General features: G+C 37.1%; 2 protein-coding genes across 2 annotated transcripts in view; one reads left to right on the top strand and one right to left on the bottom strand.

Moving 5' to 3' along the window:
• The first annotated feature begins 6,016 nt into the window (after positions 1-6,016).
• The window catches only part of LOC134754169 (protein Wnt-5b-like), a 66,444-nt gene continuing 53,093 nt past the window's right edge, over positions 6,017-19,367 (top strand). Inside the window, exon 1 of the mRNA XM_063690298.1 lies at positions 6,017-6,187. Coding sequence (XP_063546368.1) covers positions 6,099-6,187 — 89 coding nt within the window. The 5' untranslated portion in view covers positions 6,017-6,098. The remainder of the gene's footprint in view (positions 6,188-19,367) is intronic.
• Positions 8,991-11,585, bottom strand: LOC134748956 (uncharacterized). The gene is made up of 4 exons (XM_063683825.1): positions 11,347-11,585; positions 10,559-10,653; positions 9,823-9,930; positions 8,991-9,114 (listed from the first exon to the last, which is right to left on the bottom strand). Exons 1-4 carry the CDS (start codon positions 11,546-11,548, stop codon positions 8,995-8,997), a joined length of 525 nt encoding a protein of 174 aa, XP_063539895.1. The 5' UTR covers positions 11,549-11,585; the 3' UTR covers positions 8,991-8,994.

The following is a 19,367-nucleotide window of genomic DNA, read 5'->3' as shown; positions in this document are numbered from 1 at the left end:
ACCATTATGAATTACGTGTTATTCGAAATAACTTATGTCATAGAAATATCACATTTACAATGACAATATTACATTCCCACTAAACTTTACAATGCCCATTGGTGCGAAATACTGGCTGGTCAGATCGGATGTTACTGCTCTACATCTGCTCTATGTATGCATGAGCATAAAAATTACATGTCTGTGGCTCTATGAGTTCTATCATGGAGACTATATAATACCATCCATAGTTCTATGATTCTTGTTTATACTCTCAGTGTCATTTAGGCTAAAGGCTAAAAATCTAGGCTAGCGTAACTTTCGCTTTTTTATAAAATAAGTACCTATATATTTTTGGCGATTCAAAGTAGGTACAGAGTGTGTGTCGGGAGTTTATTTCATTACTTACTTTACTTGGGTATTGAGGACGCAGCTTCCTGAGAAGTGCTCAGATGTAAACGGACTCTCGAGACATTTCGGACGGATTTTTGTATAAATAATTACCTTTACCAAGACGAAGACCTCAGGTTCAGGCAAGATACAGTCAACTACAGAGAAAAGGTACCCCCCCTGCATAGAAGTTTTATGTTAATGGCTGTCCATTAGACTGATTCCGAGTAAGTATTCGGTAATTAGCTGATTACTCATTTATTTAGGTACCTGTGCTAAAATGTTATGTTTTCATTTATGTTTCCTTCAGAACTAGGTACATTTTATTTGTATTGTAGCTACAGACATAGCTTTAGATAAAGATAAGGCCTTTTGAAAATACACTCTTCAAATAGTAAATAGTATATTTGTGGACAATCTAACACATGAGTACTAGGCGACCATATACATACTTATATAGATAAATACGTACTAAAATACATAAATAACATCCATAATCCAGGAACAAATTCTCGTAATGAATACACGAATTAATGCCCTCCCTGGGATTCGAACCAGGGATCCCTGCTTGGTAGGCAGGGTCACTACTTAGAACTTACGGTAGAGTTAGGGTTAGGAGTTCTTTAATAAGCCACCTAGGTTTTTCTTTATAATGAACACTTTTTTCTTTATTAAGATGCAGTGTGTTGGCTATATGGGACCTTTTTTTGTCCCTTGACAGATTAAGTGAATCGCCTGTGTAAGCTCTACTAGAAATGCAAGCGTCAATAGGCTGCGGTGACCGCTTAACATCAGGAGAGGAGAGCGTGCTGCCCCGCTCTGTCACCGTTGGTATAAAACGTAAGTATTTAATGACAAAATTATCTTAAACTTCGAATGATTTAACAATTTAAGACCGTGACCGCGCGGAATTAACCAGATCATCACTCATAATTTGCTAAATAAAAGTTAGGTTCAAAATCAGATCAAATCAGACTTACTCACGCAGGCATGCCAAGTAAAGAGCTTAAAAAACAACCAAGATAGCTTACAATCAAGTTCAGACTAAGTTATACGTACTATAATTCGGACCAAACCAGTCTTGCCCTCACCGCGTTCCGGACCGCACGTCTGTACCTTCCCTAAAATATATCGGGATACTCGAAACTTATATCGCGTGGAAAAATGCTCTAGTGTTGAAAAAAAAACTGTGTTTCAGACTATTTTTGGCGGGAATTAAAAAGTTCGTTTTGTTTATGGTTTCGGTTACGGTATGCGAACCAATTGTTTATTGTATTTCATTTTGCGGTTTTGAGGCAACCGCAGATAAAATTGTTAAACTAGGTGTTATCGTAAACGATAAAGTTATTATTATTATTGCGATTTAATACAGATTTAATATGGTTTGCCAACGTAAAGCAGTAAATTGGAGTGTTTACTAGAAACTTTAGATTTATTTAATGCTAACGTCTTACATGTCATTAACTACCAAGATATTTACATTTAGGAAGCCACAACTTGCTATATTACCTATGCACCTAAAATCTAATTTTTTATTAAATAAACTTTTGACTCACCCTCCATAAAACCTATAATTATCAAAACTATTCAAAGAAAAATATTGGCAATTTTTTAGTTTATTCTTATTTATATACCGTTAAACATCGCTTAATGATTTTATTATTTCTCAAAAGCAAATTTTGATAATGATGTCCGTGTACCGACTACCAATAGTCCGGAAACTCCTGAATATGAAATTCGCAACAGAAAATTACAATTAATATGCGTTCGATTCAAATTAGATCCAAATATATTCTATTTCTAATTTTGTAAAGTGTTAAGTTAATAACAATAAATTTGCCACCTTACTCTTAAGTGCTAAACCGCTTCACTACATATTATTTTCCCAAACTCGTATTTTACTCGACGTTATCGTCCCAAATTCAACCTTACGTAATAGAGACAAATTATCATTTACCCATTAACTCAGTAGCCCGAAAGGAGATGCCATAGTATAGAGGCGTAGCCTACAAAAGGTAGAGATTATTAATTTAGATAACTATAGTTTATTCAAATTATGGCGTTCGAAAATTGCCGTGGCCATTTAAAGTGAAGCTAATTGGTTCTTCAAAATTGATTAATAACCTGGAGGAATCCAGGTATGACTACCTAGGTTCTTGACACTTGATGGATTCTTTTAAGCGCGCACTTAATTGTTAACACAATAAAATAATCGGCCAAGAGCATGTCGGGCCATGCTCGTGGGTTTCGTAGTTACAATTCTGTTAAAATAGGCCAAACGGGGGGACTTACTGTATCATGTACATTACAAACATAAGGGTACCTTTACAGCGCTTTGTAGGTACGTCATTTTATTAAGAAAAGAAGATTTTTTGCAATAACTCTAAAGGGGCCCACTGACTATCAGTCCGCCGAACGATATCGGCCTGTCAGTTAGAACAAAAATTTGACAGTTCCGAACAACTGACAGGCCGATATCGTCCGGCGGACTGATAGTCAGTGGGCCCCTTAAAACGATGGGACCGATCATGTTCGCTATAGTTTTTATTGAAAGTGTTTATTAAGCTTTTGTTTCACGATTTTTTTCATATTTTTGGACCCATGGTTAAATAGTTAAAGGGGGGGGGGGGGCACACATTTTTTTTCTTTCGGACCGATTATTTCCGAAAATATTAACTACTAGCGACCCGCCCCGGCTTCGCACGGGTACAATGCTGATGTATTATACAATTTATACATATAAACCTTCCTCTTGAATCACTGTATCTATTAAAAAAAAACCGCATCAAAATCCGTTGCGTAGTTTTAAACATCTAAGCATACATAGGGACAGACAGACAGCAGGAAGCGACTTTGTTTTATACTATGTAGTGATATCCAAAAATGGTTGTTGGAGACCCGTGTTCGTTTTGAAAGACCTATGTATTTGTATAGTACTATGTAATTGTATGGGTACCATATTTTTTTTTAAATATTTTTTATGTTTTCGCTCTATCGCAATGCATGATTTATGTATCCATGCCAAATTACAGCTTATAGATACATACAAGCTTATAGATTGATATCGGTCAAGAAATATAGGTAGATGGTGCGATATGTGGCCTTATGGTTTATCCAACGTCTTATCTTATGAGACCACATCAGGGCCCTGTTTCATTACGCTGACAAATGTCGACTGACATTTAGTCACATGAAGCTGCCGTCAAAATGCCGCTCTCATACAATCGAGGTTACGCTCTCGCTTTCAAACAGCTTAAATTACATGATATGATGAAAGGATGAAAATCTACGTAACATATATTATTTCTGGTACTATTGTTATTCAAAGAAAATAGAGCGAGAAGAAGTTTTACATACAAAACTTATATTAGCTCTATTTTCTTTGTATAACTTGTTTGGCAACCCTGGCCCTAGTAAAAATATTAAAGTAATAATTTTACCATCAATTTAATTCACAATAAAAAGAGCTGCGTAAAAATTGTTTAAAAGTAAAAATCATAAAATAACCTATCTTCGCTACCCGTACCCTCTCCTTAACATTTTCTTTATTACCTAATATCAAAGTTATACTAATGCTTATTCAAAATCCTAAGTATTAATACTCCCATAAATTCCATGATATAATTTGAGTACTACTTATTATAGTGGAATTATATTTAATGCCAGTTAAGGCGAAGTTTAGTACTAAAAGCGATTTTTTTTTATGAAATAGGAGGCACACGAGCAGACGGATCACCTGATGGTAAGCGATTACCGCCGCCCATGGACACCCGCAACACCAGAGGGGTTGTAAGTGCGTTGCCGGCCTTTAAGATGGGAATACGCTCTTTAAGTAGTTTACTTATTTCTGCCAATCCTTATTTTCAATGAACTACAGCACTGATACCGGAGTTTGATTACGACAAAGTGCGTAGTGCTTAGAATAGAAAAACAGGTACATTCCAATACGATTCCAATCTCAATAGTACCAAATATAGCAGGTATCGCTCGGGTCCATATCCTGTGGAAACAGAACGCGGGTTCCCAAGTCCGTCATGGCCCCGTATAATTGGGATCCGACTACAATGGAATAGTCATAAAGGCGTAACTAATTTCTATATGGGAGCAGGCTGGGGATTTTCAGTCCACGCGACACGACTTCGACACGATCGTAAAGAAAAGACGCTTACCACAGGGGTTTTCACTGTTCGTACCTTGACCCGCCTCTTGCTATCTTTATTGCACACGCATGATTATATAGCTGTCACGCTCGCACACTAACATTGACAGCCGGCAACATGGGCCGGATAGCAATATTTATGCGCGTGGTAGATATAGCAACAGGCGGGTCTATATACGAAAATCCTTGTGGTAAGCTTCTTTTCTTTAGCAGGCAAATAATTATTTTAACGACACAACTTTCGGACTAAGTGCCAGTTGGACCAGGCGCATTTGACAGACTGATCAACGTCAACCATGAAACTTTCCATACAATAAAATTTAGCGAACTCTTTAACGATGACAAACAGCTTGGTGCAACCGACCCTAAGTCACACACTTTAATTTAACTTGCGGTAGACTAGCACCGTTAGATAAACAAGTCTGCGGTTAGAAGCAAATTACTAGATTGAGCTCTACAATCCAACGTCTTCTTAACGGAACGCCTTTATTTTAGTATATCAAGAGGACAGCATTGAGACATTCTAAACTTTTACAAAATAAGATAAGTCGGAAGGTCAATTCTAATTTAACAAATTGTTATGATTTTGGACTGGTTTTGACACGACCTTGACGATAGGCTTGGTGTCTTGGTGAGCCGCGCATCTCACGCACGACTTTCACTTAATTTCGCATGCTCCAATCAGCGTGAGCGATGTTCAAGCTCATATCAAAATAAAATCAACTTTAACGTCGTTCGTAATACTTACGTAATATCAAAACTATAGTTAGTGCTCTATTTATAAATGGTAGATCGGTAGATCGTATGATGTCGTACCGCAATCGTCGCGTGTAAAGCCCATTTTAATAATAATAGCGACTTATTCTCTATTATTATGACAATAAAAGAATTTTGAAACTTATTGAGGTCCGATTGTTGTTTCCCCCGTGTAAAGTTGGATCAGACTTTAATCCTTATTGTTGTTTCGAGTCGAATCTAGTTTTTAACTTTTTATATAAATGAGTTGCCCTTTTTATTATATATTAATTATTTTTGTGAACACCCACGAATTTATGGTTCGTATGAATAGTTCAGCTCGTTTTTTGAGATTATTGGTCTTAAATGTTAGCAGGTGCATTTATACTCGTAGCATGGTTAATTTCTTACTGAAAGTTTAGCTGTATTTGTTATTGAGTTTAGCTGTAATTGTTATTGACTTATTCGACTTCTTCTTTGGCTGGTATAAGTCCGTCTAAGCTAACTTTGCATTGACCTGACTTGAATAGGTAGAACCAAATCCATTGTAAACGTCATATTTACATTGAAATTTGTCATTAATGATAAGATTGCCACACTTTGTCATTGCATTGCCATGCACTGTTAGCTTGGGCCGACTCTAAGTAATCTAAGTAAATTTTAACATTATTAATCAGTTGACTATCGTGACTATGTTGAACTAAAGTGATTGACACAAATAACAAATAATCATTTAAAAAAAAACCAATGTGATAATGTGAAACAGTGTGACATAACCTAGAAGTGCGATGTAGTCGGCCATTCCGTGCGATGTGACGGCCGTCTTGTGAGCAAGATGGCGGCGGCTGTCAAGATGGCGGCGCTGCTGGCGCTGCTGGCGCTGGCGCAGGCACGGAGGGAGCCGTGGAATAATGGGAGCTGGTTGTGAGTACTTTTTTTATATTATGGCTATTTTATAAAATAAAACTTTGATGGCGCTGCAGTCGAATAGCACGTACATAAACAAAAGGAGAGCCTCCGTAAGTTTGAATTATAGGTTTTTGTTTTTCTATAAAGTTAAGGACTTGAACTTGAAGTTCACAACAAAACCAAACTATGGCTTAGAAAACACCTGGTGAGGTAGGCCCTGTTCCAAGCGCCCTCTGTTATGAGCAATGACAGTTGTGAACCTCATTCAAACTTCTTGTGGAGCTCTCTTGGTGTGTTTTTGATATTGATGACGTTCTCATGCGAAGTTTATTTATTTATTTAAACTTTATTGCACAATAAAAATAAGTACAAATGGCGGCCTTAATGCCTTAATGCCAGACAGAATGTTCGTAGGAATTTTAGAATTAAGGATAACATTTTAGTAATTAAAAGTAATTTTAGATATTTTGACAAGAGTTTACACAACACCGCAGTAAGGGTGTATAATAAATTAGATAAAGATATAAAGGAATGCCAGGATCTAAAAACATTTGAAATAAAACTGAAACAATATTTTATTAGTAAGCCCTATTATTCCATCAAAGAATATTTTGCTAGAGCTTTAGATTAATATTAATATCTGACATTGATGTGAATATGAATTGACTGACATATAATGTACATATAATCTAATAGTATTATTATTTTGACCATATATTTTATTTTATTTTATTGTAATGTATTTCCTTTGAGATTGTGTAATTAATTTCGACATTACTGGTAGAGTAATGTGTCTTATAAATGTATTTGCATGCATTATATACTATGTTTTATGTGCAAATAAATGATTGATTGATTGATTGAATGCGAAGTTTTTGCATATTATTGAATTGGCTAAGTATTATCCTAGTGCCCAAAATAAATCCCTTCTTCAAAAACCTTTCTTGGGCCACTAACCCCATATTTCGCCACCATATGCTGAAGCTAATACATCATAACCTTCCTTCTCCTCTGCCCAACTCTTCAGATAGCTTCTAGTGATTAGGACAAAATTTTATAAAAAAAACCCTGACACTCGTCAAGTCGCTCCGCAATTCTGACAAAGGACCAAAAATCCTGACACGTCACGGGAAATCTTGGCTACCCTAGTCGCATCTGTTCCTTCAGTTGCGATAAAGCTTAGGTACTCAGCGCGGCTTTGTTGTCCTATTATTTCTTTCTGCAAGTTTCATATAAAATTCAATATCCAGGCTGGTTATGGGCGGAATTGAGCGCCGTAAAAACACCTGCGTCGTCTAGACGGTTGGCGTAAAGTAACGGTCGATATACGCAGAACCATTTTGCTTGTTTTTTTAATAAGGAATCTTTATAAACTGAAATAGATATCATACACTAAAGAAAAAGTGACTAAGTCCACTGCTCGCCCTTAGAGTTGGTCAAAGGTGCCTGGCCTTTCAAAGATGGCATATATATACACCAGAGAATTTGGGATGGGTACCGCCGTGACCGGGTGGGGTGGTCTAGTGGTCAGGACGTTAGCCGCGTAATTTCTATTCTATTCTATTTATATAATATAGTAGTGTGACTACTTAAAAAACACAAATCAAAATATTTCATAAAATGATTTTGATTTGTTCCCTAGTTGGAAGGAATCTTTAAGCTCTTTTGTGTACGATAATAATTATGACCGAATTTTTAGTCATCTTTATGTTTTTGGGAACGATTTTTTCTGCTCTTATACATCACAACCATTGTTTATACTATGGCACAACCGAGGTTTGAAGTGTTTGAACCCACGTTTTTGACCAACACACACATATGTATGAAAGGTTAAGTCAGTTAAGGCCAAATTTTCCTTTTGCGTCAAATTGATGTATGGGAATTATGGCATTATGGAAGAATGATTTTAGGTTAATTACTTAATTTTTTGATGTAAGAACTCAAAAAGAAGTTACGGAAAATATCCAAAGAAGTTTTCAAAAAGTTCTCGGGAATTTCAGGGAAATTTCACGGGAAAAAGGAAATATCGATTCTTATGCAAAAATGTGAGGTTTCCGAAACTTTTACAAGTGGAAATTTCTTAATTTTGGTAACCTTCCGACGGCACATCAGTTTATTATTTGTATACCAAATATTATTAGGCAGTAGATTCAAGATTTAGGAATATATTTTTTAAAATAAAGAAGAATGTATGTACGTATGTATCATACATAATGTATGTATATACTAGTCTTTATTGTACATAGAAATAAAGACACGAAATACACAGTCACCGAGTAAGTTAAATAATGAAACAAATTGAGATAAATAATGAATATCACGAAGCCCCAAGTTTTTTACCCGGGGTTGTAATTACACATCTCAATATTATTTTCTTACTACATATAACAATGTTATCAATTAGGTACCAAAAAAAATACGTTAAATATTTAAAACCCTTTAACTCCTGGAACCCTCTTAGCGCCTCTTGTACCATTCACTAATCCGGAATTAACCGCGGTTAAACCTGGAGTTATCATGGTTACCAGTACAATTTGACACTGGTTTAACGGTTTAACCGCTTAACCCCGGTGTGACCCCGGGTTAGTGGGATGGTGCAAGTGGTGCTTATACGTCATCTTACGTCGCGGTGAGCGAGAAAGCCTTATATACGTAGGTAGCGCTGTCTGGTTCACACGCGCGGAGCGGCGTGCGGATCAGTTTTAATGTCATAACACCACTTCCCTTCTCCGCTCCGTAGTTGTAATCCACCATTGCTATTGGTTGATTCCCGCACGACCTCATCTCCACCTCAGTATAAAGGCAGCCTAATGGCTTCCCGTCTAACACATGACGTATTTGTATTCTTCCGCGGGTATGCTGCTCCGCGGGGCTCCATACAGCCAGAACTGGTACGAGAGGGTCGTTATACCCTCACTGATGAACGTCAGGCTTATGGTGTCCTGAAAGATATATTTGCTATAGTAGCCGCACCAACTGGTGACTGGAGTTATAATACCGTCTCTTTCACTCTTGCTTGGCCTTAATAAGGGTAAAGGAGATAGCATTATGACCTCAGTCGCCAATTGGTATTGCGGTGAGTATATAGTAAACACAGGGTGTCGCGTTTTCAGTGCGCGGATCAAACGTAGGCCAATGACAGAAGAGCTTAAAAGCTACCGATTTGACTCCGTGTATGTTTAACAATATTATGGCCTTACTGTGCTTACACAACACAGGCTTTACTGAGCTTACTGTGGGACTAGGTCGAACTGTGTTAAATAGTGCTGTAATATTTATTAATTTAAAACAACAGACGTGCGAGTATACAAGTGGCTATTGGCGCCAGGTCAGATCTAAAGATGGTGCAAAATATGGGAAGGCATTAATTTCTATAAAACTTCAGGCTGCAGGTACACAGTGCACGGTGCCAACCAGAGACCAAGGTTCCATGGCGTTTAATCTTTTGAACGCCAAAAACACCTAAAGGCGTCGTAACTAGTAGTACTACCACAGCGGCGCCATGGACAAATGTAGCGGCGTACGCTGTTAACGTAATCTTGACACTTTCAAGTAACTCGCTTGCGCCCGAAACCTCGGCGTGTGACGTTTTTGTTTATGATGTAAAACGTTCAAAGGGTTAAACAGTTAGCTTTAGTTATTAGTAGTACCTCCAGTATCCCTCCAGATTGTATGTAGGCGGTGCCTCGCAAACCGTCTGTGAATAATATCACCAGGTATCCTGTTATAACGTAGTCATTCTCTATTCTTATTTGTAGCTAAAAACAAAATAATTAATAATACATTATATAGAAAAGGGGTCCTCCTATTTTTCCTTTCACACATATTTATTAAATAGGATCCAATTAATTATCTGCGACTCTTCTCTTACCGCACAGACTCTACATACAATGCATAATACTTATTAGCCCAGTCGAAATAGGACATGGTTGAAATCTCTAAAACAGTTCTGAAATTTGGTAGGTCCTGTTTTCATGTCCAGACCTTCCGCAACTTTGGTTGGCAATTTTTTTTCATCCTTAAGAAATTCGCCTTTTAGGCAACTCGGAATCTACGCATTCTGTTAAAATGTGATCTAGAGTAACATTAAAGCTTATTTAGTTCTGCCCTAAAAAGTACTATATATATACCGTTGTGAAAAAATGCGGAAAAAAGCGAGGTTTTTCGTTAATCTCTTTCCAGGGCATACTTTTAATATGACAATGTGGGGACTCCCGACTGGGGAGTATGACACCCACTTTCATTGAATCAATGATGTATCAATTTTATGCCTTGACGACTGATTTATCTATAGATGGGTCGATGGGACTTTTCATACATTTAGTATGGTTTGACGGAGTTTAGACGCAGGCACAGATCTGGCGAATAAACGAGATATTGACTTACATCGGCGTGTTCGGCGGAAGGGTACGCCAGTGTGAGGTTTACGTCTTGTCTAGGAAACGTCCAGGCTTTGCTCCCTCGCAGCAGCGTCCGGCTATCTAGGACGTCATAACTTTATCATAATCATTATTTAACCTTTAAGAGCAGGGCAATTTTTACACAATAGTATTTGGAATTTTCTTGTATTTCTATAAGAGTACAAATCTCAAATTTAATTTGTACTCGTACCTAGTAAGTACACTGGGATTTATGGGGTAGTCACAAGAACTTGTGAAGAATACAGAGCGAGTAGAAATGACAAACGTAAAATTTCTACTCGGTGTATTTTCTTTGTATTACAAAGCTGCAAAGATTGTAGCACCGAATAATACCAGGCAGATAAATACATATATTGTTTTAATGTTCATACCAAGTTTCATGTTATTGCAGCGTGTCATTATAAAATGAGAGCGTAATTTCGATTTTATGTCGTTGGCTAAGTTCTTCTGACTTTTAAGTCAAAAGTCGTTGTCAATGTGCTAAACCGACTCGCTGCTTGTTTTATAATTTTATAATCTTTCGTGACCTCTTACGTTTACAATAGTTTCTTCGCTAGGGCATTAATAGCCCAAAGCCTTGTCTGCTAAAAGGACTTTTGTGTGCTAAAAGGAATTTTTTGCAATCTTTATAGGTCCTCTTCAACAAAATGAAAATAATGGACATTTTTACAACTTGTAGTCGTTAAAAACCTACAATACCTACGACCAAAATTTACATGCAAACAAACAAGTTAAACAGGCAAATTTACTTACTTTCAAAATCCTTGAACACCTCACAATAATATTTCTTAAAAGTTCTATATACCACGCCATTCACTAGTATCGGATTTGAATAATGTGCTGCTTCGAGCGGCTGTATCTCTATATATTCCCTGCCTAATTTATTTTTATATATCACAGCACTTGTATCACTTAAATAACACAACAGTAGAAACATAAAACACTTTGCTCGCATAATATTTATGAATCATAAAATACATTGGTGTGTTGCTCAAATCAGTGGAGAGATAGGATTGATTGTATTTGGATAGAATGGTGTGATAATATTTTTCGGGTGTAATAATAATAGCTTGACATGATAACGAAATAATTAAATTGCAGGCCCATAGTCAGTGTCAGTAAGTATATTAGTAGCGGATAAGACTGTAGGTGAGTGAAATTAATTTTGACCCACCTACGCGCCAAAATTATCTCTAAGACATAAGTCTTTAATAGCAGCGTTTTACCTGAAATAAAACGCATATTAAAATACTTACCTCACTGGAAGCTTTATAATTGAGAGAGCATATCTGTTTCCGTCGAATTATCACCAGTCTAGTGCTTTATTTGACTCTTGTTTCCGGCAACAGTGGCGACACCTGGCGGACCGCGCCATTTTTACACCAGGTAAAAGATGTCCGGTGAACTGTTTGTCATTGGCTCAATTTCACCAGGCAGAAATTAAATGAAAGCTTCCAGTGAGGTAAGTATTTTAATATGCGTTTTATTTCAGGTAAAACGCTGCTATTAAATTACTTTACCGACACTGGAAGCTTTATAATTGAGACCTGTTTGTTATCGCCTGGTGTCGCCCCTTATTAGATTAATTCTAATGTATTATAGCGCCAATGTGATTGATTAGTATCTGAATTTATGATGACTGAAATATATGATACTGAAATATCGATTTCAATTATTTTATTCTTCGAACAGATAATTTTACACTTAGTAGTTCAAATGTAATGATTTATAGTTATTCCTTATATAATTTATTTATGTACTTATTTTAATTGTATAATCTTGCCTGAACGATCAGGTACAATGATTGCAACCGGGCACAGTGCCTGAGAAATCAAATTTACTTTACTATTACTATATTATATAAATCAATGATCGTAATACCTATACAGAATTAAACAATTGTGTGACATTTGTAGAAGAAATACTTGTTCTTGCTACCTGTCTCCTGTAAAATCGCTGGAAATGTGTTAGCTGATTGCCAGTTTCCACGAGCCATAATGTCATCAAGGGAATGATTTTCCCACCAACTTTTTGAAGCTGCAGCTGATCTAATACTACCTTGGGGGCATTTCACGTCAAGCGGGCAGCAAAAAAATTGTCAGGTTCTGGATTTTGTTCATAGTTGGATTAATTGGACCTATATGTGAATTAAAAAATTTGGCATCATTACTTTTTTAATATATTGCTTCGTTAACAATTTATACGCATTTGAAAAAACTACAAAATTTGAGGAACGGATTTTTTAAAAATTATTATTGCAATTCTTTCAGTGGATTTATTTATAACTAAATAGTGATTATTTGAGAATATTAGTTGATTTCTTTGATAATTTATAAAAAAAGTTTTTTTTATCTTTTTTTCATATAACAAACCGGAAGTTAGTATTAAATATCTTTTTTTTTCCAACTTCGCATTTTTTTATATTTTTTATTTTTACACAATAATGTAGCTTATGGTGTACTAATGTCCTATAAATTTTTTTATAATGGCATCTCGATTGGTTTTGAAGATTCATGAAGTAATTCGAAAGTACTGCGCGACGCTCCGTACTGAGAGGTAGTTCTATGTGGCAGTCTTTAATGGCCAATTACGGGTTTTTTTACTTTTGCGTAACGGAATTAAAGCAATAAACAATATTTCATCGGTTAAGATGTAGAAAAGCTAATGATGTATTATTCAATCGTGCCTTGTAGCGCTATCACTGATCAACCATATCTTGGAACTGAAAACAAAACGTTTATGTTTTAACAAAACGCTAGAGGTAACTTAATAACTATAGCTAGGTTTAGGCGGGGTATGTCACATGCTTAAGAGGTCACTTTCGAGTTAGGTCACGTTCTGAGGACGTCACTTTCTGTACGTCACATTCTGAGTTCGTCACATTCTGAGTACGTCACTTTCTGAGAACACCATTTTCTGAGGCCCTCGCTTTCTGAGTTCGTCACTTTCTGAGTACGTCACTTTTATAGCAAAGTAATATTTAATTATTAGCTGTACGGCATAAAAACGGCCGTATGCCGTACAGCTGTTATGATTGCTGGTATCCATTGTTCATGCAGGTATACGCTTTAATCTTACTATGCTATAAAAGTGACGTACTCAGAAAGCGAGGGCTTCAGAAAGTGGCGTTCACAGAAAGTGACGTCCTCAGAAAGTGCCGTTCTCAGAAAGTAACGTACTCAGAATGTGACGAGCTCGGAATGTGACAAACTCAGAATGTGACGTACAGAAAGTGACCTAACTCGAAAGTGACCTAACTCGAAAGTGACCTCTTAAGCATGTGACATACCCCGCCTAAACCTAGCTATAGTTATTAAGTTACCTCTAGCGTTTTGTTAAAACATAAACGTTTTGTTTTCAGTTCCAAGATATGGTTGATCAGTGATAGCGCTACAAGGCACGATTGAATAATACATCATTAGCTTTTCTACATCTTAACCGATGAAATATTGTTTATTGCTTTAATTCCGTTACGCAAAAGTAAAAAAACCCGTAATTGGCCATTAAAGACTGCCACATAGAACTACCTCTCAGTACGGAGCGTCGCGCAGTACTTTCGAATTACTTCATGAATCTTCAAAACCAATCGAGATGCCATTATAAAAAAAATTATAGGACATTAGTACACCATAAGCTACATTATTGTGTAAAAATAAAAAATATAAAAAAATGCGAAGTTGGAAAAAAAAAGATATTTAATACTAACTTCCGGTTTGTTATATGAAAAAAAGATAAAAAAAACTTTTTTTATAAATTTTCAAAGAAATCAACTAATATTCTCAAATAATTACTATTTAGTTATAAATAAATCCACTGAAAGAATTGCAATAATAATTTTTTAAAAATCCGTTCCTCAAATTTTGTAGGTTTTTCAAATGCGTATAAATTGTTAACGAAGCAATATATTAAAAAAGTAATGATGCCAAATTTTTTAATTCACATATAGGTCCAATTAATCCAACTATGAACAAAATCCAGAACCTGACAATTTTTTTGCTGCCCGCTTGACGTGAAATGCCCCCTTGGGCAGCTGCTATGTTCGCTTCTTTAAACAAAGTATTTATCTAATTAGCAATGATCGTCCGTGAGGCTGGCTGCTGCCGATTCTTGACACTTGTCATAAACAAATTAAATTATTTATTTAGCAGCATTACGTCTGTCATTTACAAGTGATATGGTTCTTTCTATCCAAAAAAGGGAGATTTAGCATACTATTACTCGTATTTGCTAATAGTTTCCAACCTGACTGCCTGTAATTACTAGTCTATTTTTGAGCCAAACTGTGGCCAAAAAATGATACATTTATCTGATCTTATACAGTTGTCATGGTCAATCGTAAGCAAGGTTAAATTATGTATGCGCCTACCAGAGCAAAGAAGTAGTAAAGTGGCAGTATGACGCATTATTTGGAAAGCATTGTTAAAGAATTATCAGTTAATCAACATCCCAAAATGGGGGTTTAATCGTTTTAGGCCACGTTAAGGAAATCGACTTAAGAATATGTTTTATCAGAACATGTGAACTCAAACAACTTGATGTTTCAGTGTTACACAATGTAGAAACGACTGACTTGTGTAAAAGTATGGTATTATACTGATAATTTATTTATTTGATGTAAATCCGATAAAAATTGTGCTAGTTTATATATATATTTGTACATGCCAAAGAAATCTAACGTTGCTAAGCTCAAGCTTTTTTGTAAGTTCTTAAAGTCATTTTTCTGCAAGAATTGTTAAGCAATGATAATTGATCTGAGCTCCATGACTAGCGCCTCAGAGTATACTTATACAGAGTATACTTCCAAACCTCGAGAATCATTTCCTCGACTTAGGGAGGTGGTAACCCTGTCGACGTGTCGATGAGATTGAGATTCTTCCGCAGGTGTCTCAAGAGTAAGCGGCCTTGCTAGCGCTCGGGCTTTGAGATCTGCCCGCCAGAACATTTTTTCCCTAGCAAGGCATCATTACCAGAAATATCCCGGTCGATTGGTTCAAGTGAGCGAGGACTATGGGCATCAGAAAAGGTGGTGGGAATACCCACGCGAGTGGATAGTTCCACGGAATACTGAATGCGTGGTACATCGCTTGAGGGTCTTTCAGGTCTCGGGATACATAATATTGTGTACCATGTGGGCTGTTGCCGAGGCGAATAGATCCACCACCGGTATTTCCCACTTCGCAAAAACTGTATCCACGCAAGCCGGTAGTAAGTGCCATTCCGGCGGTAGGTGACGACGCGATAATTGATCGGCTTGACAATTGTACTTCCCTGGTAGATAATGTATGCTAAAGTGTATTTGATTTTGATCTAGAAGATCTAAAGTCCGATGGGTTATGTTTACCAGGGCTAACGATTTCGATCCCCCTTCTTTCATTAGACGGGTTACGGCCGTCCTGTTGTCGCATTGTATAGGCATCAAACTGTGATGCAACAGGTGAGCGTAACCTTGAAGAACATGAAGGATAGCTAACATTTCTTTCTGATTGCAATGAAGGTTCCGAAGCTCCCGAAAGAGCTAGATCGTTCAACTGCGACCCGGACATCGGTTTTAGAAAATTGGTAAGGAGGGTGATGTAGACGCCTGTCAACTTTATACCCACCAATTTAATCGCTCGACACACTTTACGGTATTAGGAACGATGTGTTCGATGGGTCTGGCAGGGTGAAATTTACTTACCATCGATACTTATGAGGGTTCGAATAAAGATTTTGACATGATCTAGTAGTATGGCATTTTGATGGACAATCAGAAAATCGTCTAGGTAAACTACAATTCTGACATTCCATTGTTGCCGCAAGGTCTGAGCTACCCAATTTGTCAGTATTGACAACGTTTTTGTCAATTTTGTCAGTATAGAAAATACACTTGGCGTACGTGCGTGAAACGTGAGACTTGTACGTGGAAGTATATTATGATTATTATGGCATATACCTGCACACCCCGTCATTTGGTTGAGGAAGTCGGGTATCCGATGCATGTTTATGTGGTGAAACGGTTCGACCAGTTTATAAACCGTTTAGCGCTTTCAAGTTGAAAATTGGTCGAGCTGATCCGTCCGATAAAAGGAAAAGAGGAGAAATGAAGCTTGGTGACGGTTAGTGCTACACTTAGAATGCCTTGAGCCTTCATTTTGGGCACGGAGCATCATTGACATCATTAACTATATATTGACGATCGGTCTGCAGTGGGTACCCTGCCTATGAAGCCGATGGTCCCGGGTTTGAATCCCGGCAAGGGTATTTATTTGTATGATGAACACAGATATTTGTTCCTGAGAATCCTGAATCATGGGTGTTTTCTATGTATATAAGTATGTATATTTCTATATATGTATATATATCGTCGCCTAATACTTATAGTACAAGCTTTGCTTAGTTTGGTGCTAGGTCAATCCGTGTAAGATTGTCCCCAAATATTTATTTATTTATATAATTCACCACTAACCTCTGACAGGATTGACTCGTTATCAGGGAAAGCAATTTTTGAGGCAACGTTTGTTTTTAAAACAATTATTATCTTGGCAAAGAGTGTTGACATTGCCAACTGCAATATGCTTGCGAAGCTCACCCATTCACTGATCACTATCCATTTCTTAAAATAGCAATGCAAATAAAGAAATATTAATTCTAGTGCACAATTGAAGAAATTTTATTTTGACACAGGAGTGTGATGAAAGGGGCCTGATTTTAAATTGGGATACACCAGAAGTGGTTATGCAAGGAATGGTATGCGATACCCTCGTATTAACTTTAATGCAATAGCAAATGAGACAATGGGAGCACCAGAAATACTGGTGCTCCCATTTTCTTCCACTGTATGAGGAAGTGCGCTACCGGCCTACTTGAAACGGTTCCGAGTCATGGTTTCTGCCGTTTCTGGTTGCCTTTGTAACCTCTACTGGAATTTCCTCATCCTCTAGTACTTACCTCCACGACCGGGCCGCGAGCCTCAATTTTGAAACTACGCTCTTCCACTTGTGTGGTAAGCAAGGTGGTTTTTTTGAAGGTTGACCCAAGGGTAATTTGGTTGTTGACAATTTTGCTAATGACATACACCCCGCGAGGGTGCGTCGGTACAGGTTTGCATATGCGTATTTTGCGAGGAAAAGTACCCTGAGCTCGCATTGCACTGAATTCCACGCGATGGAATTGTAGGCTTTTGTATGCCTTGCCCCCGCGAGGGGCGGCTGTTAGGCTGATTTGCCTTGGTAATATCATTATGTTTAAGAGGCCAAACATGTTTCAAACTCCTCCTGCCTTTTCAAGAGCTGATGTAAAAGAATCAGCATCAAAAATGTTAGTTGTGCAAGGGGGGATTTTGTTTACTAATGCCTTGACAAGTGGCTCTTTAATTTGGCTTGTAATGGCCTCTCTGCGTATTTCAATAGCTTCGGCGCGGTAACCACAAACTAATTGCAGAAGATCAGAGGAAATCTTTTGTAAATCGAGCTCATCAACTAGTATTTAATTCATAAGAAAAATTTCATACTTTATGCCCACGATAAAAGACTACGAAATCTATCTTGAATCGCCTGTTTTTGTTTCAAAATGGAGTAGGTAATAGCTGCATATGATTCTATCAGCATAAGCTAGATGGCGTAAAGTATCATACATGTTTACCTCTTCGTTTGTTTCCAGGTCTATGAAACCTGGAGTATGATTGTAAATTTTTTGTATATCAGAGTATCTACCCTCAGACCATGCTGCGCTTCCCAAGCCTTGAACGTCAAGAAGCATTTTAAATAAAATACTGGAGTCTTAGGGACCGAAGGTTCCTTTAATTTCGTTTCAATATCAAAGTGAACGGCAAATTTAAATTTGCGTCTTGACTCTCAGCGTTCGTCAAAAATGCAAGCGATTGTATAATTTCTCACAAAAAGTATAATCGGATAGAAAGATCTGCAAATAAAACACTATAGTAAACTGGTTAATTATTTGGCACAATAATTTAAAATGTAGGTAGTGGTCCGAACAGAAAAACTGTTAAAATATATGACCACATATTCATTTTACTAATATTAGAAATCAAGGTACTTACGTGACATGGTCACTTTTTACACTTTAATTAATATAACGTATTGATTTAAGGAATCACACGTAACAATTTCATTTCATTTTTTAAAATTTAAATTGTATGGCCGCAGGGTCAGTGAGCCTGACTCGCTGCGGACTTGTTGTTTCGGCGGGAAACTGAATGCCAATGACAAACAGTTCACCGGACATCTTTTACCTGGTGTAAAAATGGCGCGGTCCGCCAGGTGTCGCCACTGTTGCCGGAAACAAGAGTCAAATAAAGCACTAGACTGGTGATAATTCGACGGAAACAGATATGCTCTCTCAATTATAAAGCTTCCAGTGACGGTAAAGTAATTTAATGTTTCCTTTTTCATGGACAGGGAATAAAATAAAATAAAAATAAAATAAAATACTTTTACTTTTTAAATATACGAGTAATTTATAAACGTCAGCACATGCGGTTATAATTCTGGTGGGTCTTCCCACCCCCAATTCCCGCCGGTCCGGGGACGCCATACAGCCAGAACTCGTAGGATAACATCCTTATATCACTTACAGCAAAGTTTAGGGTTATGTGGTTCTGAAAAAAAAAACAATTAATCAGTCGTCTTTTCCTTCGCGGTTCTTAACCCTTAATTCGACACAACACACGTAAGGTCGTGAGTTCAGTGTCCAAACCTCGTTGCTTAATAGTTAAATAATATTAAATATTAGCAAATAATATGTAAAAAACCGGACAAGTGCGAGTCGGACTCGCC

This window comes from Cydia strobilella, chromosome 2 (assembly GCF_947568885.1).
Source record: "Cydia strobilella chromosome 2, ilCydStro3.1, whole genome shotgun sequence".
NCBI lineage: Eukaryota > Metazoa > Arthropoda > Insecta > Lepidoptera > Tortricidae > Cydia > Cydia strobilella.
The sequence above is the reverse complement of the archived record's forward strand: the minus strand, read 5'-3'. Positions and strand labels throughout refer to the sequence as shown.

What these genes read in the sequence shown, in the direction of transcription:
- LOC134748956 (XM_063683825.1), bottom strand. Translation starts at nt 11,548, where the DNA reads ATGCGAGCAAAGTGTTTTATGTTTCTACTGTTGTGTTATTTAAGTGAT. An exon ending in GGTGTTCAAGGATTTTGAAA is followed by an intron (nt 10,654 to 11,346) that starts GTAAGTAAATTT and finishes ATGACGTCCTAG; the next exon opens with ATAGCCGGACGCTGCTGCGA. An exon ending in AATCTGGAGGGATACTGGAG is followed by an intron (nt 9,115 to 9,822) that starts GTACTACTAATA and finishes TATATCTTTCAG; the next exon opens with GACACCATAAGCCTGACGTT.